The following is an 18,888-nucleotide window of genomic DNA, read 5'->3' as shown; positions in this document are numbered from 1 at the left end:
ACTATAAAGGCCAGTGGCTCACCTCACCTTACCTCTCATCTTGTACAAAGTCCAACACTGTTCTATCAAAAAGAAAAGGAGGACTCAATTCCTTTTGAGCCTACCCAAAAATCCAAAATTATTGCCGAACTTGGCTACATTTTTGGTATTTTGCTAATACGAATCTGAATAGCCAAGTGTGGTGCCAGCATGAGTGTGACACAGTATAGTATAAGTGCCACAGAGTACCTAGACTTTGCTTCAAAAAAACGCAGTGGCTTCAATCAAAACAAAAACATTTTCTTCCCGAAAGTCGCGAAAAGTTTGCTTTGCTTTGATTTCGATGTAGAGTTTAGTGTAAAAGAGGAGAAAGAACTCAAAACCTCTATAATATGGGTTTCGGAAATGTGTGTATAGCTTGCTTAGCTACTGATGTGAAGATGTACAATTTAAATAAATTATTCCGTAGTGTTTACTCAAATCTGACTGGTATTACGGTGAGTTATTAATGAATATTTTACAGTGTTTACTATATCAGATTTCGATAACTCTCTATTTTTTACCCTTACCTTTACTTGTGGTGTTTGGTTTTCAGAGCATTGATGATACATACTACATCTGTTATGTATGTACACATGTGCTTTTAAAAATTGAACAATTTCGATCTCTATGTCTCAGAGCTTATGAAACTCTCACAAGAACAGAGGTGAGTGTCACAAGTTATTAGTACTTACATAATAACTTTTACATACACTAGTGAATCAAAATCAGTATTTTAATCAAAGACAAACAAGCCACTAGAGTGATAATAGTATTCTACAGAAGGGATACTAGATGTAGATTTGGTTAGTATGAAATCAGCAATAATGTCCATCAGGTAATCTACCAATTGAAGCCGGGTTTACTTACATGACATGTATTAAATATTTAATTTTGGTATTATAGAGTGAAAACTGTGACTGGCACTTAGCTTAAACAAATTAATACCTAATATAGTGTGTTACACACATTTCTTTTTCTTATTGTTATATAATACATATTTTTAATATTCTTCCCTATTATTCTAGCATGCACATGACAGGACCACCTGGCACCATGAACCCAGGTTGAAGCTGACAGAAACAAAAGTTTTGTATTTCGGACCTGATCAAATTGTGTTGTCAGACACTGATGCTGATGATAATGATGTTAAAGAAGCCAAACTATTTCATTCAGGTTTAATACATGCTATAAAATGTGATACTAAAGCCCAAGTTCACACTTATGATACAGTTCTGAAGTCAGAAAGAAATAATATACATTCAAATCCATTAAACATAAAACCGGGTGCTGTCTTTATTGAACCTGGCATTAGAGAACTGAAAGAAGAATTTGAAAGTGATTTCAACCATTCAGAGCTTGCTGATAGATTTGCATGTGACATCCAAACTCAAGAGTCTCAAGATACAGTCAATATTGAAGACAAGACAAAGTTGAAATCTGTCAAGAAAGAGGGTAAATCCAAACCAGCAAGGAAAATACAAATAAAAGTGTCCCAGAAAAAGAATTTGAACAAAAAGACTTTGTTTAGTAATAAGCAAATCTCTGAAACTATGACCATTGCTGTACAGAGCCCAGTAGATGCCAAAAGGGAAATTGAGATGAGAAGGCAGTCTCATAAATACGATACGTCTAATTTTAAGTGTAACCTTTGTTTTAAAGTATTCAACCATCAGAGGACACTTAGCAATCATATGAAGAAACATAATAATGTAAGTATCTACAGAATATTTATACATTTTAAACAAATGATGTACTAAGTATCAAAAACCGGACATAAAAATGTTACTGTGGTGTCTCAAAGGAGGAATAACCTTGTGAAAGTCATCAAAATTGTCAAAGCTATGCAATAAGATAATATGCTATGCTATCACCTACACCACTAAAGAATACAAATGTAAAACCTACAGTTCATTTGATTATACAAGTCAGAGCTCTCCATAATTTACTATAGAGCGAATGAAATGAATAGAGTGTTTTTGATTTTAGGATTTTGTGCATGAATGTGACTATTGCCATATCAAAGCGAAGACCCGAATAATGATGAAGGAACATATATTACGGACTCACATGTACAAGTTCACATGCAAGAGATGTCCGTATGTGTGTTCTGCAAGGTGAGATATTAAGTTATAAAGTTTTCATTTAGAACTGTTTATAAGTACCTACCGGAATATTATGGAATAACGCCAATAATCTGCTATCGTTTTACCGACGATCCTGCAACAGTTAAGCCCTGTTTCACAATGTCTGGTTAGTGGATACCTGTGAGATAAAGTACATGCTGTCACTGTCAAAAAATACTAACAGAGAGTGACAGCATGTTTTTTATCTTACAGGTAGGTACCCACTAACCAGACATTGTGAAACAGGGCCTTAATGTTGTATAGCGTGGGGAGCTAGCCTGGCTTGGCAAAATAATGTTACAGTAAACTTGATTAAACGTAACATAAATTACAAAGGTTCCACTTCCAGGATTTTTGAATACACTTGTTTATAAATAGACTACTTACTAGTAAAAATACCTTATGAAAAGTTAAAACTATTTATTTTATATTATAATCTGGATATTTAAGATTATTATTTATGTAATTTTCAGAGTTCAAGCAAAGTCTCACATAAAGCAACACAAAGGTGTCACACTGGTGTGTAAAATATGTGAAAAAACATTTAGGTAATTGATTCATTTTCATTATAAATTATTGTAATTAATGTAAAAGGTAAGGTGTAAATGACCTACTGAACCAGATGATACATCATTTTAAGCACTAGTCTACCACCGTACTGCCGGGGAAATCAAGTGTTTTCGGTCTCCCATTCCAAGTTTGTACCAAAATGAATTTAAAAATCTTCATCTAAATCCAAAATACTTACATACGTTTCTGGACATCAAACACAATTTTTATAATCATTTATCTTTGCAGATTTTCCCACACTCTTGCAGTGCACATGCGCTCCAGTCACATCTCAGAGCTGAGTGAGGTCGTGTGTGAAATGTGCGGAGATGTATTCATATCTAAAAATGGGTTGAATGGGCACATGAGCTTGTCGCATTCATTCGTAAGTATTTTTTACTTACCTTTTCCATTATGCGTGTTGTTGTTTTTTTAAAAGTGTCCCTTAGGAATTCTGGTATGAATATGATTTTGATATGAACCTATAACAAGCCTCTTCACCCACTACGCGACTCTCAAGCGACGCAACCCATGATCGCCTATAAAAAGGGTCTTCGACGCGTCGTTGACCCGTCAAATGTATGCGGCCAAGGGTTGCGTCGCAGTTGTGTCGCTATAGAGTCGCGTAGTGGTAGAAGGGGCTTAGTTATAATGTAGTAGTAGTATGAAGTGTGCTATGGAGTTCATCATCATCATTATCAGCCCGTATCTGCCCACTGCTGGGTATAAGCCTCTTCCCTATCACGCCATCTCTTCTGGTCCTGTGCGAGTCTAGTCCAGTGTCTACCGGCCACCTTAACAATGTCATCAGACCATCGGGCCGGCGGTCTGCCTATTCCTCGTTTGCCAGTTCTCGGCCACCACTCTGTGACTGCCCCAGTCCACCTGCCGTCGTCCCTCCTACCCAAGTGTCCTGCCCATCTCTACTTTAATCCTGTGATTCGGCTACCCACGTCATCTATGCAGTTACAATGACATAACTACAATTTTTCCAGGAGAGCTTGCCCCGGTCGGGCCCGGCGTGCACCCCGTGCGGCGCGCGCTTCTGCAGCGACGCCGCCTACCGGAGGCACCTCGTGCTGTCCACCAAGCACCACGTCAGGTCAGTAGTAGTCATGTACCTACCGGAGGCACCTCGTGCTGTCCACCAAGCACCACGTCAGGTCAGCGGAAAGTCATGTACCGTTAGCTGCATGAGTCGCTATACACTTCTGTACCTTGTCAAACTGACGAACCGTCAATGCTTCAATGAATGGATAGACGGTTTCAGATTGACAAGGTACAAAAGTGTATAGCTACTTATGCAGCTAGTCGTGTACTGTCGGGAAGAGGTTCCTAAACAATATCCCGTATGCGAGTCATCGTGCAAGGGTGAGCTCAAGCGGTTCCAGACTTTAAGGCAGACCATTCCTCGATAGTACATAATACAGTATATCTAGCCTACATACTTAGATCTGTTTATGCAACCTTGAAATTAATTTAGTGCAATGAAAGTACATCCTGTATAGTGAAAGGAAATGATCTTTACTAGGCAATTTTATTACGGGTAATCCACCATAAGCATAATTTTATAATATCTATAATTTCAGCAACGGTTGTTCTCGATGCGGCGACACGTTTCAGAATGACAAAGCTCTGAGGAAGCACGTGAAGGAAGCTCACCCCGAGTCTACTGATCGGCCGCCGCGGTCGCTTCTGCGCATGCCTATTGAGTGGCCCGTGCCTTGCCCTGAGGTACGTACGTACAGTATAAGTAACTATAAAGTCCTGAAAACGGAAGTGGCTCTTCACTAATTTTTAAAGACCGTATTTAATCGATCTATTATATTTATAGGTGTTTAAGGTCAAATCTGTTAAAAATCCTTTATCAATCGGTAATTAATTTTTAAAATGTATGTAAAAGTAAGTAAATAACTATCAATGATAAAGTCTTTGCAAAATCGCACTCTTTATTGTCAAAACTTTATAGTTGGACTGTAACATCACCGTATTTGGTAAGCAATGTTCTTAATATCCTACTAATATTGTAAAGGCGAAAGTTTGTGAGTATGTGCGTGTATGTATTATGTTTGTTACCTCACCACGTTAAAACGGCTGTACGGATTTTAATGGAATTTGTTATGGCGTTAGCTGACACACTTTTTATCGGGGTATTCCCACGGAAAAACTTTTTAAGGAGAAGCGAAGCTCGCGAGCATAGCTAGTCACTTATAAATAATCACTCATAAATAAGAGAGAAACTTCCACACTCCTTTTTTAAATCAGCTCGCCTGAAAAGTTTGTTTTTCATTACAGTGTTCTGTGGTACAAAACGATCGCGTGGAGTACAAGCAGCACATACTGGCAGTGCACCCCGACAGCGCTCGGGCGAAGAAAATACAATACAATGACAAAAGACTGGCTGCCAAAAAGTTTGTGTGTGAAGTGTGCGGTTTAGGATTTCCGGTAAGTGCTAGTGGAAGTGAAATATGATATGGTCGATTGTCCTATGTACCGGCTTGCGACAAGCTTGTTTGACCTTTTCGCTTAGCACCCGTTCAGCTTTCCAGAGTACTCATGCCCTTTCGGAATCATTTACAAGAAAAATATTTTTGTTATAATTTATGTGTAATACCATGTTATACCTACTTATATAATAGTTGAAACTTATTACTAAGGATATTTAGTTTTAATTTGCTGTGCCCGACAGGGTGAATTAACTTTCTAATTTAATATATTGAACTGCTGTAAAACTTATGGATACAATAAATAATTGAGTATTGAGTATCATAAAATTGTATCGTTCTCAGCTCGCGTGCTACCTCTCCTACCACATGTGTACCCACACGGGTCATCGCCCGCACGCCTGCGACCACTGTTCACTATCCTTCGCGTCGCCGGCCGAGCTCAGAGTGCACGAGAGAGTTCACCAGCCGCGCCAGGCGTGCCCCGACTGTGGGAGGAGCTTTAAACATTCGTACACGCTGAAGAAACATCGACGGGTGAGTTGCACTTTTGCATGTTTTACACTCGTGCCTTGAGCGCGTTGTACGGAGATGTTTGAGCTATAAGTCGGCTTTCGAAATGCATCTCCCGTCATTCGTTTCCTGATAGAGACGGCTAGAGGCGCTGGGTTGTACGTAAGAATACGCAGACTTTTTCGTTAGTGCTTGTAAGTCGGTTCCATAATGACATATTTCACACCATCCTCGAGTGAGCGCAGAGGCAACCAATATTGGAACATTTTAATGGTATTACTGATGGAGCTACAATGTATTATTTACGTACCTATGTGATTAGTCAACAGATATACTTATAAAACAACTATTCAACTATACCTTGTTTCACGGGGAAAGACATCTGACAGAACCCTTATTAAATTTGAATAAGGCTAGTTTTTGTTTGTATCAGATGACTTTCCCCGTGAAACAAGGTATACATTATTATGTTTCATTCTCTCCCAGGTGGTCCACCTAAAGATCCTCCCACACAACTGCTCCCAATGCGACAAGAAGTTCCACGACCGCTGCGCGCTGAAGTACCACATGAGACACGTGCACGAGAAGGTGATACGCTTTTATAATAAATTGTCAAATGAAACACTAAACCTTACTGAGACTAAATTTAAGAATTTTGTAAAAACGACATTATGTAGTAAAGCTTATTATAGTATAAATGATTATCTAAACGACAAAAACGCGTGGTCTAGTCCACCTCAGCTAAGGCATTTGGAAAAATGAAATGGATATGCTTGAGTAAAATTGTATTAACTAGATAAAATATAAGTAAAATTGTATTAGTTATAAGCAAAAAATTGAAAAGATGCTCGAGGAGTTTCTTTCGCCATTTCTTTCCTCCTTAATGACGGGGCCTTTGTGAAATGGTGGTAGATTATGACTTTTGACAAGTAATTCTAATATTCTACGTCGAATAACTAAACGATTTCATTCATTTCAAGGTGCCGTGGCCCACCATCAACAGGAAGACTCGACTTCCCCGCAAAGACGGCGGCAAGAGACCAAGGAGGGAGTATCACGATAGTGGAGACAGCTCTACTAATTAATATGTTTATACTTGTCCAGTGTCCAGACGACCGAATGGCGTAGAGACGACCGAATGGCGTAGTGGTTAGTGACCCTGACTACTGAGCCGAAGGACCCGGGTTCGATTCCCGGCTGGGGCAGATATTTGTTCTCGGGTCTTGGATGTGCCCGTAAAATGGCAATAGGCCCGCCCCCTATTACATTGGGACTAACATAACACTCTGGCGAAAAGTGGGTGCAGAAATGCACCTCTGCCTACCCCGTAAGGGAGTACATTAGTACAAGGCGTGAGTGTGTGTGTGTGTGTGTGTGTTGTCCAGTGGATTACTTGGGTGGATTCGATCAATCTATCTACCACATGAGGCACGTGCTCTAGAAGGTGCCGCCGGCAGCAAGCGGAGACGCGACGGCAAGCGGGCAAGGAGGGGGCGTCGGGATAGTGATACTAATTAATATGTTTAGTAGAGGTAGTCTGGAAGAAATTACTCTTAGGGCTTTTTTCACAATGTCTAGCTAATGGCTACCCTGTCGGATAAAATACATGCTGTCACTGTGTAAAAAATAATTACACAGAGTGACAGCATGTATTTTATTCAACAGGTAGCCATTAACCAGACATTGTGAACAAGCAGTTAGTCTTAGCATTTCCTGTTGTAATTTCTGTGTTTGTGTGCAATAAAGAATTATCTATCTTTATGTTTGTCCATGTCTTGCTCGGGTGGATCAAATATAGGAAGCAGTTTCCCTTCACCGTAGAAACGTAGAATACAACTTCATCTGTGCAACAAATATCCTGAAATGCTGAATAAATCATAATATTATATATTTACTATGTTTAATTGCAGTAATTTAGCTGTGTATTTATTTTAAATGTTAAATCGATATGTGATTTCACGTAACGCCGCTCTGTTCAAATACCTCAACATAATAGGCAACATGCAAAGAAAATTATGCAAGACTCATTTTAAAAACCTTTTATTTGTGAAATCTAACAAAGTACCTATCACATAATAATAATTATTCATAAAATAAGTCCAATTGCTCGCGTGCTACTGCACTCGGCTCACTGTCAGTGTCATCACCTTCACTTGTAGATCGACTGGACATCTCACTTTCATCATCATTCTTCTTAGTAGCAGCTTTCCTGTTTGGTTTCGGCCACGGCACCTTATCGTGAGTACATTTGATGTGCAACTTGAGTGTACAGCGATCGTGAAATGCTTTGTCGCATAATTCACACTTGTGCGGCCGAATGCCTTGGTGTACACTCTGCAAGAATAAATACTGATTAGTAGAAACTTTGGATAGTCAACCTTGGGTATGCAGTAGGTTAAGGCCTCTACACACCAAAGCCGCTGACCCGGCGGCTCAGGCCGCCGGCTTAACCCGCCGGCCTCATTTTATACAATCATGCCTCATTTTGTACTATGTTAACCCGCCGGCACTAGGCCGCCGGGCTATGCCGCCGGGTCAGCGACTTTGGTGTGTAGAGGCCTTTACGTTAATATAATCAATTATAATAATATAACCAAATGAATTTAATATATTTTGACATTGGCACTAAAAGACAAAAACACACCTATCACTCAAAAAACAAAAAAAAATCGATTCAGCCGTTTGGCAGCTAAGCTACCACAGACACACAGAAGCGTCAATCTTTTTCACCATCTTGTTAATTTAGGTTAAGCCCCAGTTTCACCATACTCTGTTAGATCATAACAAGGGATTAGTTGTTGACTTTTGACATATCACTCAAGAATTCAATATGTAGATGACGTATAATTAATCACATTACAATGTAACGGGGGTGTTAATGATCTAACAGACTATGTTCACCACACTGGGGCTAAAACAAAAGAACTTTCATTCATTCATTTAATTTATTAATTGCCTTAAATCACATATTACAAAATATAGATTTACATTATATAATTTTATAAAACAGATTCAATGCAATTTTACCCAATGCGTGTAGCAAAATGTATTTATATTTATTAGTTTTTTATTTATGAGGGGATCAAAAGTGGCTCGAAATGGTTCGTGTAATATTACACACGGTGCAGCTCGCCAGTTCTGTTTCTCGAACTTGGCTTGACACGTTACCGCGTGTCTAGATAGTTAGTAAAATGTCATGCAAAACAACTCACCCGCATATGCCGTTGCAAGTTGTCGTAGCTCAACATCTTGGCGCACACCTCACACTGCGCCTTGGCTCGGTCGCTGTGGTGCCTCCTCTTGTGGCTCGACAGCAGCGTCGGGTGTTGGAAGCGCGCCCCGCATTGTAGGCAGGCGTAGGGGCGGGCGCCCGTGTGGGTAGGTAGATGGTAGGTTAGGTCGCAACGTTTCTGCGGAGATATGGTATGATAAGTTACTACACGATATAAAGGTGTGGAATATAAAACGGTTGAACATATTCTGTTAGCTCGTCCACCTACTACAGAAACAAGATTATCTATTCTTGGACCAACAGAGCGCCTACCTCAGCTATTGCAACACCCAGGCCTGCTACTCCAGTTTACTCGGAAGCTAGGCTGGCTGAGCTGAAATCAAGGGGATATGTACAAAGGTTCCACTCGAGAGAGCCACGTACAGGAACTTCACCCCCTATGAGAATACAATAGAATAGGCTCCGCTGTGGTGCCTCCTCTTGTGGCTCGACACAAGGTTCGGGTGTTGGAACCGCGCCCCGCATTGTAGGCAGGCGTAGGGGCGGGCGCCCGTGTGCGTGGCGAGATGGTAGGTTAGAGAGCAGTGTTTCTGGGGACATAATGTAGTGTAATAAGTGCCAGTTTCAATCCTAACTAATCCTAACTAAGATTATAAATGCGAAAGTAACTGTGTCTTTCTGTCTGTTACTCTTTCACGCCAAAACTACTGAACGGATTTGAATGAAATTTTGTATACAGGCGGTCTAGACCCTGGGAAAGAACATAGGCTACTTTTATCCCGGAATTCCCACGGGAAAACTTTTTAAAGCGAAGCGAAGCGCGCGGGAACAGCTAGTACTCTATATATCGAAGTCAGAGTCAAAGTATGTATTTGTAAACATAGGCTCCGCTATGGTGCGTTCTCTTGTGGCGGGACACGAGTGACGGGTGTTGGAACCGCGCCCGTGTGGCTTGGGAGATGGTAGGTTAGGTCACAGTGTTTCTGCGGAGATATAGTATAACTATGTGAACTCACATAATGGTTATGGAAAGTTTACGTCTACTATTCTACTCTTTGTGGGGGCGTAAGTACCTACACCTGGCTCTCTCGAGTTGAACTTGAACGTGGAGAATATCCCAAAGGTTTAAACTGCCTTCCTAAGCTTGGACCATTTTTTCCACCACGCTGATCCATTACGGGTTGGTGGGTTCACATAGGTATCTAGATGTGCTAAATCTAGACATGCAGGTTTCATCACCATGTTTTTCCTTCACCGTAAGAGTGATGGTATAGATTGTCCTTAAATTTAAAGAAGTTATTGGTACATGTCAGCGCCGGTATTCGAACTCTCATCTCTGGCGTGAGAAGCGGGCGCTTATCCGACTGAGCTACCACCGATCTAATGTTATATATCTTTCACCCAGTCAAAGGTAGAAGGAGGCTTGAAGAAATTTCTTTTTGGCAGTAAGCCTTTGTATACGTTATATGTGTTTTTTATTTGTAACTGTTCCTTTTTAGGATTGCTTGTGTAAGTGAACAATAAAGCGTTTATAAATAAATCTTCTTCTTCTTTGGGTGACATCTCCTATCGGAGGTCGGCAATCATCTGGCTTATTCTTATAAATAAATATTAAAAAGTAAACAAATACCTTAAATGCTTTCCCGCAGTGTTCGCACACGTACTGGCTCGGGCGGCGCGCGGCTCTCGCGGCCTTCGAGTGCGGGTGACACGACAACATGTGAGGGGTGTACTCGGCGCGTGTTGTTAATGTCACTGGACACTGGAATGCGGGAGAAAAGCTATAGTGCGCGCGGAACTAGCTGGCCGCGCCTTAGGTATGTGAGCGGTGGGACGGGGAGGCGGGGGCGCTTGTTGTCAATGTCAGTTACTACTAAGTCCAAGCGCCCCCGCCTCCCCGTCCCACCGCTCACAGCTAGTTCCCCGCGCACTATAGTGAAACTTTGGCAGCTGAATAATGTGTACCAACCTGACTTAAGCCAGGGTTATATTAGAGCCACGCCGCGTGTCACAACGCTTGGGACTGCATTTGGTTACGTTAGACGGCTGAATGGCATAGTGGTTAGTGACCCTGACTACTGAGCCGAAGGTCCCGGGTTCGATTCCCGGCTGGGGCAGATATTTGTTTAAACACAGATATTTGTTCTCGGGTCTTGGGTGTTGATATTTATATTTAGTATCTATCTATCTATGTATTTGTGTAGATATATCAGCTGTCCAACACCCATATCCCAGCTTGGGGTCGGATGGCCGCGTTTGAGATGTCCCCATATATTTATATTTTATATTTATTTACGTATATTTGTTGTGAACGTGGTTACATTTAGCTCACCCCGCATGTCTCCGAGCTAGCTATTTAATGTATGAAATGAAATGAAAACATTTATTTGCCTATTTGGTTTAGAAATGGGTTCCTGGCTCCCAAACTAGGATACCCTGTGCTATGGGTAGCCAAATCATTATATGAATGATTGCAGTCCTAAGCGTTGCAAAACGCGGCGTGGCTGTAATATAACCCTGGCTTTAACCTGATCAATCACATTGTTGACGGGAAAAAATGAGACTGAACCAACCAATTAGAATTGGGGAATCGGGTCCGTCGCTTAGGGCGGTATCTGTACATTTTAGATTGAACTTTTTCTCTACACACTTGTATGGTCTCACCTCATCACAGACGGACGGGAACGACTTGCACCCCCTCCGTGCCCACTTGTGCCCCCCCGCGTGCCCCCCCTTGTACCCCTCTTCGTGCCTCCTCTCGTGGATCTGTAGCGCGGCGGCGCTCGAGAAGGTGGAACTGCAGACTGCGCAGCTGTGTCTGGAATAGGAAATCAGCAGTATAAATAGATAATATGTGGGGATATCTATATATATAAACTAGGCAGAGCATATCACAAGATATGGGTGTCGGACAGCTGATATATGAACAAATATACATAGATTGACACATGTTAAATAGATTAATGACAACCAGATATAAAGTAAACACAAATGCTCATCATCATCATCATCACACAGATGTATGCCCTGGGCCGGATTCGAACCCGCGTCACCAAGCTTCGGAAGCAGCTTCACTACGAGGAACAACATTATGGAAAAAGAACAGCGCCAACGTAGGTAGTTACTTTTCGAACATCCGTATACGTTGCGTATCGTCAACTGTCACTGTCAAAATGTAAGGCAAATTTGTTAGTTAAAAAAGTGACAACGTTGGCGCTGTTCTTTTTCCATAATATATGTTTGTGTAGTATCGAACAACGCTATAGTCGTCGAAATATAATAGGCCCGTTTGGACAGCTCGAAAATGTATGAGATGACAGCTGGTGTCAAATTTAAATCATAAAAAATTTAAATTATAAGTAACTTTTAGTGCTTCAAAAGTTATTTTTTCTTGCAGCCGTTTAAAAATAAGCCAGATTATGTGTCTTTTTATGTATTTCATCGAGTAAATAGCAAATTTGTGTAGCTGTCCAAACGGGCCTATTATATTTCGACGACTTAAGTGTATTGCCACGTTAGCCTGTGATAGGGGCTCAGTACTAACCTGTCAGTATGTTTCTTGGAGAGCACCAGATGCCTCTTGTAAGCGCCGACGGTACAGAACTGTACATCACACTGCACACACGTAGGGCCCAAGCGAGGCGCACTCTCCTGGAACTGAATTATTCATTTTTAATCTTTCATAAACAATATGGACTAGATGGAGTGACACATACAAAGAAAAAGCTAAATACTGTCCGCATTTTGTTTACTGTCAAACCGAGATAAACGTTTTCGGTTCAATCTAATGATAACCAAACAATCCATTGAGTAGTTACAAATCTTTTAACACAAAACAATCTTCCAACTTAAGAGGAGAGTTTGCTCGTGCACTTGCACTTGCTTGTCCATACAAAAAGAGAAAACGTTTTACTACCTCTAAATATTATCCAATCTCCAAGATTTTTTAGTATGTTATTGACACAAGGAATAACTAGGTTTATAGCTTTTTCTTTTTCCGATTTTTTTTATAGTTTCAAAGTTATAGGCACCTCAAATAACGTAATTTTTGTGTGTTGAATCAAGCCGTTGGTTTAACAATAACAATGTATTTAAAAAAAAAGCGAAACCTATAATCCTAGAATATATTATGCTGAAGCGATTGACACCAAAATCTAAAAGATTGGCTGATAATTAGTTAGTGTAAAACGTTTTCTCCCGAAACTAGAATTTCATTAAGAAAAGTACCTATTGTCAGTCGCGTGCAGCAGAGCATCTCTATTGCACCAGTTCCCGTGGCATGAGAGCGCAAGTGATATCAAATCTTTTCCTAAATACCTATTTCGCTAGAATCGCGAAGGTATACTGTCCTCTTAATCAGCTTAGCCATTCAAGAGTTATGCGACTTTAAGTGTTGAATGTCCGGAGTTTTTAGCGTTGGTTATTATGATTATAAATGAACTATGTACCTGTGGATGTAATAGTGTAATATGACAACTGAGGCCTGTTTTGGTTCTTAATACGGCTCCGCAAAAAACGCACAACACCTCGTTTGTCTCTGAGCTGTGAGCCTTCCGTATGTGCTCTGACAAGGTGTTGTGATGCCTGCGAACACAAATGTAATGATAGAATAAAAAGGTGTAATAACTGTAACAATGAATTTGAAAACCAAGGATAAGGCTGTTGGTAAAATGAAGTGTAAGTAAGAAGATGCTCGAGGAGTTTCTTTCGCCATTTCTTCTCCAGCCTTTGTGAAATGGTGGTACTCATAATATTGACAATAATTTTTTTAAATTATTTTTTTAAATAGTCTATGTATTTTCCCACTGCTGGGCAAAGACCTCCCCTTTAATTTTCCACTCATCCCGATCCAATGCGGCTACCTCCCAATCCGGCAAAATATTTGACGAGGCAAATATTTTTTAATATTTTACGTTGAATAAGTGAAGAAACTCTGATCAACTTGCACTTTAAAATTAAAACTTATTTAATTTAGTAATCTAACCGAGGCGAGGAAATTTTGAGTAGAAAATATAAAATCAAAAATGTCCAAGGTTCTTACTGAAAGATTTTGTTGCAATATTCGCATTCATAATTCGTGCCTTCATGGTGTCTGATGTGATTTATTGCTTGATATCTGAAACATAAAATGTTCAATTGTACATGATATTGTTTTTTATGTTAACCCTTTTAGATTGCCCCTGCGGCAAATGTGTGTGTAGAGCCCTTTAAACTTTTCTGCCATAGCAGGGCGGAAAATCCGGTCAAATATTATAATAGTACTAAAAGACTACTTATATTAAGTGAATAATAATATAAAAGAGCGGTGTTAGCTCAGTCGGGTAAGCGCCCGCAACTCACGCGGGAGATGCGGGTTCGAATCCCGGCACTGACATGTACCAATGAGTTCTTTGGAATTTAAGTACAATTTATACCATCGCTCTTACTTTTCGAAGCAGATATAGTTACACAGTTTACAGCTGTATTTGTATATGTGATGAATGGAGATATGTTTTTTCATGGCTTCTGGCGATTGCGCTCTCACATGGCAATAGTAACATTCATAATCTCCACATTCCTGGAAAGGGTCAAAAACTGTAATTTATTTATTAGAAGACCAACAAATGATACACTTGTTACATACATAATAAGCACTAATGCATTCCCGACAGAGGTTAGTAGTAGTCAGTACCTCTATGTATACACAAATAAAGGTCAGTGATTCCCGAGGTAAACCTCCTTATAAATCAGTATATTTTAAGCATATATATGTCGCAGGCATCTGGTTGAATGTCCTTTTTGATTGAACCACTAGCCCGTTCATTGGATGGCGCTATTCAGTTGTATGACTAGGCCGAACGTTGATTCTACAAGCGTCACAAAACGTCCAACTAGTTAGGCCCGGGTCTCCTATTTACTCCGTAGGTCGCGTCAAGTGTCACCGCCGTAGGCCACGTCACGATACTCATAACATCTACGCGCCAACGTCGGCGTGTGAGGGAGACCGCGTCAGTACATTTCTATAGTGAGCATTGTGACGCGGCCTACGGCGTGACGCTGGACGCGAACTACGGCGTAAATAGGAGACCAAGGCCTTAGCTGACTTAAAATCAGTCAGGTGGTGAATAAAACAAACATGGCGTCTAACAGCTAACAGCTGACACATAAAGCACTTATATTGTTAGTTTTTTGCAAATAAATTAGCTTTTAAGTGCGTTATTTGTGTTAAAATAGTGTGACAACATGGATTTACCTATTATTACGCCGCGGGCGGATAGTTTCAAAGAAAAAATTGTGGCGAAACTGGATAGGACTGAACAACAATATGAAGGTACGTTTATTGTTATTGTTTAATTAATTTGTGAGATAAGAGCTTTGTAACATAGTCTTTTTGTTGACTCTTGTCTGGTCATGTTCACCCTAACCAGAAATTACAAAAATTGCTATACTATATCCCATTCAACGACTTCGCTGAATGACGTTCAGTCAAGACGTCGAACGTTACAATCAACGACTTGACGAGTTGTCCTTTAGTCATACAACTGAATAGCGCCATCCAATGAACGGGCTAGCGGTTCAATCAAAAAGGAGATTAAACCAGATGCCTGCGACATATATAATAAAGCTACTCATTTGTTTTTTATTTCTATGGTCTTAGACGAAAGCTCTGTTAAGGTACACTTCCGAGCCGAGTGGCTTCGGCTACAGTGACGAAGCAAGAGTAACTTCTGTATGAGCGCAGGGATACTGCCTTGCCACTGTGATACTCCAGCCAAACAAAGGTTAATGTCGCCGGAGGTCCTAGACTCGTGGACCTTAAGGGTTCAGTTTTTACCTCTTGAGGTAAGAATATAAAATAATTTATAAGATTCTCCTAGGGTAACTTTAAGTCTAAAATCTCAGTTCTTTAATAGTAAACCATTTAAGGTGAAGCAAAGATAGTAGAAATATGCTAGTTTTAGATATTAAAAAATAAGAATTGATTGCAATCTATATACTAACCCCCTATCTATCTATCTTTTCATAGAATAGTTACAATATGTTTTCTTTGTCGGAGAGGGACAAAACAGTTTATTAGTTAAAACATTCTGTAACTTCTCTATGAATAAGGGGATAAATATGTAAGTGTATAATATAAGTACTCACAGCATTATGTCTTGTCATATGATTGCTATATGTTTTAACTAAAATAAACCCTCTAAAACAAAGGTCACACTTATATCTACTATTTTTATAGTTATCTGACTTTTTTCTTAATTTTACTTCTTTTTCAGCATCTTCAGAACTCATTAGTACAATCTCCATCATGGATTTGTCAATTTCAATTGCTGATTTAGTAGGTTTTATGTTTTTATCACTAGAAGTCATGTGTTTTATCTCTCTGTGAGACTCCTGCATTGTTTCTTGGTATGGGGAGTTGCTTGCATAAGTATCCAAATTCGATTCTATTTCAGTATGTTCATTACTTTCATTTAAATTCTCTGTAGCCAGACCTGCATAGTCATGGTCCATATTTATGCTTTTATTATCATCTTCTTTTTCTCTTAACCCACTAACAATGAAGTTGTGGCCATGGATCTCTATTTTAAGATCACAAAGCTGGACATTAGCACCATAATCATCATCATCATCATCAATATGGGCATCATTAGTAAAATTAACTTTTTCTGTTGGCACATTACCACCATAATCATCATCATCACCAATATGATTGTCATCGGATAAATAAACTTTTTCTATTTGGGAGTTTTCATCTAAGTCTGGATCAGGATCATTTGGGTAACCTTTTGCATCATTATCAATGTCTGATATATCACATAGAATGATTGTAGATGAGATCCCTAAGTTTGGTTTATGTTGCTGGGAAATGTAGTCCATTGATTGCTGAGAAAAAAAAAAGTTTTCCGTTATCATGTTTGGTTTAGAATTATCTTATTATTTATATAAAATTATCATATTCAATGAATCATATATCAAATGAAAGGTGCAACAACAAGCAAAGCAGCGAGGAGCCTGTTTGGTGGACATGTCTATAATATAATTATATCCATAGCAGCAATGTGTGGAGCATTTTTGTTATGCAAATGCAATTCTCCTGATAAAAAAACTTGTATTTATTACTTACTTACCTACAGTCATTGAAATATATGAAATATAATGGGCCCGTATGGACAGCTCTAAAATGTATGGGATGACAGCTGGTGTCAAACCTAAATCATGAAAAATCTAAACAATAAGTAACTTTTGGTGCTTTAAAAGTTCTTTTTTCTTTCAGCGTGAAATAATAAGCCAGATTATGTGTCTTTTTATGTATTTCTTGAAGTTAATCAAGAGTAAATAGCAAATTTGTGTACCTGTTCAAAGGGGCCTATTATATTTCGACGACTTTACGTTGTGCCTATAAATACCATCCTTAAAAAACGGTAGGTAGGTTAGTATAATAAGCTGAAAGGATGTGACTCCAGGGATCATTATGAACTTTAGTGACTGCTGATTGAAAATCTATTGTGGTAAACAATATTTTTTGTGTAAAGTATGACTTTCATGCACACCTTTCCTCAACGTATTTGTGTTTTTTTTTTTGGTAGACTTACCTTTGAACTTGTAAGAGTATTGTGAGCCCTGAGACAGTCTAATGCAAATCTTTCAATTTTTATAAGTATTCCCCAACATATAAAACATACACAATCGGATTCTTTGGCGATCTGTAACATTTAAATAATATTAATAATGTTTTAAAGGGTGTGAAATTATAATATTTTCTTGACCGATAATTGAATGTTCTTTTTAGATTACTTACCGTTATGCCGGTTAGGTTGGAGTAAATGTTAATAGATGATTTATTCATGTTAAACATCTCCACATTGGTAGCCAAGCAAGCAATACACACATTTTGGAAACTCATTATGAGAAGTACCTAGGTACAGAAAAATATAATACAGGAACTTAACTGTCTGAACTTCAAAAAAATTGTGAACCAAAAACGTAGTGTTCTTTTCTCTATGCCAACAACCTAACCTCCATAGAAAATAGAAATATAGAAATTACAAATAGTGTTTTGTTTTTATACCTAACTATGGTCTGTGGGCCAAAGCAAAGTGACGGAAAGCCCCACACCACCACAGAGAAAAAAATATATTTGATTTCTGTCGGGTATGCCAACAATTTCTGCCAGTATCATATGATGACACTGAATGTGTATTAATTTATTTATTTTGAAATTTATAAAGGTAACTAGTTAGTTCTTGAAGGGTGCGTATTGCGACGTATAAAAACGAAATGTATAATTTCACATTAATAACGTTCACAACATATAATGAACGTTACGTATAACAACAAAATCTATATTTTCATAAGGTATAAGATTCAATTGGTATAACGTACATTTCAAGGTTGTCCAGAACGCTTCATGTCTCCTGTTTGCAGACGACCTGAAGCTGTACCTGCGGGTGAGCTCGCGCGCAGACTGCGAGAGACTGCAGCAGGACATCGACCGGGTGGTGGAGTGGAGCGAGCGCAACAAGCTACAGTTCAACTCGGCGAAGTGCGTCATCATTTCGTTTAGTCGAGCTCAATCACCACATTGCCACAAGTACCTGGTGGCCGGTACACCTATGGCAAGAGTCTCAGAGGTGAGAGATCTAGGAGTACGATTGACCGCACAGCTTACGTTTCGTGATCACATCACTAATATCTGTAAAAAGGCATTTAGAAATTTGGGCTTCGTACTGCGCCGGGTGCAGGGCTTTAATAACATTAGAACCATTATCGCGCTATATAATGCGTTGGTAAGGAGCCACTTAGAGTTCAATGCAGTCATCTGGGCCCCACATGAGATGAAGTATGGTCTTATGTTGGAGCGAATTCAAAATAAATTTATTCGGTATATATACTTAAGACAGTATGGAGTTTACCCTTTTTATCCCCTGATGTATCCAACACTGTTCGTATTAGGCATGGTGGGCTACAACGAACTACGGGTAAGAAGGGAACTAGCGTTGATGACATATTTATTTAGATTATTAAA

The 18,888-nt window shown here is 39.4% G+C and overlaps 2 protein-coding genes across 2 annotated transcripts; one reads left to right on the top strand and one right to left on the bottom strand.

Annotated features, from left to right (window-relative positions):
* The first annotated feature begins 263 nt into the window (after nucleotides 1–263).
* LOC105391317 (oocyte zinc finger protein XlCOF6-like) lies at nucleotides 264–6,857 on the top strand. The gene is made up of 12 exons (XM_048629554.1): nucleotides 264–476; nucleotides 575–685; nucleotides 1,047–1,730; nucleotides 2,008–2,135; nucleotides 2,618–2,692; nucleotides 2,943–3,078; nucleotides 3,689–3,795; nucleotides 4,283–4,427; nucleotides 4,989–5,138; nucleotides 5,483–5,674; nucleotides 6,137–6,238; nucleotides 6,631–6,857. The coding sequence occupies exons 1-12, from the start codon at nucleotides 372–374 to the stop codon at nucleotides 6,733–6,735; spliced, it is 2,040 nt and encodes a 679-aa protein (XP_048485511.1). The 5' UTR covers nucleotides 264–371; the 3' UTR covers nucleotides 6,736–6,857.
* Nucleotides 6,858–7,674: 817 nt separating this feature from the next.
* Nucleotides 7,675–17,843, bottom strand: LOC105391303 (zinc finger protein 93). The gene is made up of 11 exons (XM_011562767.3): nucleotides 17,662–17,843; nucleotides 17,456–17,566; nucleotides 16,008–16,745; nucleotides 14,309–14,439; nucleotides 13,924–13,998; nucleotides 13,331–13,466; nucleotides 12,427–12,539; nucleotides 11,547–11,700; nucleotides 10,513–10,644; nucleotides 8,863–9,060; nucleotides 7,675–7,984 (listed from the first exon to the last, which is right to left on the bottom strand). Exons 1-11 carry the CDS (start codon nucleotides 17,764–17,766, stop codon nucleotides 7,733–7,735), a joined length of 2,145 nt encoding a protein of 714 aa, XP_011561069.3. The 5' UTR covers nucleotides 17,767–17,843; the 3' UTR covers nucleotides 7,675–7,732.
* Between the last annotated feature and the right edge of the window lie 1,045 nt (nucleotides 17,844–18,888).

Source organism: Plutella xylostella, chromosome 23 (genome assembly GCF_932276165.1).
Source record: "Plutella xylostella chromosome 23, ilPluXylo3.1, whole genome shotgun sequence".
NCBI classification, from domain to species: Eukaryota; Metazoa; Arthropoda; class Insecta; order Lepidoptera; family Plutellidae; genus Plutella; species Plutella xylostella.
The sequence above is the reverse complement of the archived record's forward strand: the minus strand, read 5'-3'. Positions and strand labels throughout refer to the sequence as shown.

Coding starts and splice junctions, on each gene's coding strand:
- LOC105391303 (XM_011562767.3), bottom strand. CDS start 17,766: ATGAGTTTCCAAAATGTGTGTATTGCTTGCTTGGCTACCAATGTGGAG. Junction 14,440..16,007: donor ATATGACAAGACATAATGCT/GTGAGTACTTAT, acceptor GACCCTTTCCAG/GAATGTGGAGATTATGAATG. Junction 13,999..14,308: donor AACTATATCTGCTTCGAAAA/GTAAGAGCGATG, acceptor TTTATGTTTCAG/ATATCAAGCAATAAATCACA.
- LOC105391317 (XM_048629554.1), top strand. CDS start 372: ATGGGTTTCGGAAATGTGTGTATAGCTTGCTTAGCTACTGATGTGAAG. Junction 5,139..5,482: donor TGTGCGGTTTAGGATTTCCG/GTAAGTGCTAGT, acceptor TATCGTTCTCAG/CTCGCGTGCTACCTCTCCTA. Junction 5,675..6,136: donor CGCTGAAGAAACATCGACGG/GTGAGTTGCACT, acceptor ATTCTCTCCCAG/GTGGTCCACCTAAAGATCCT.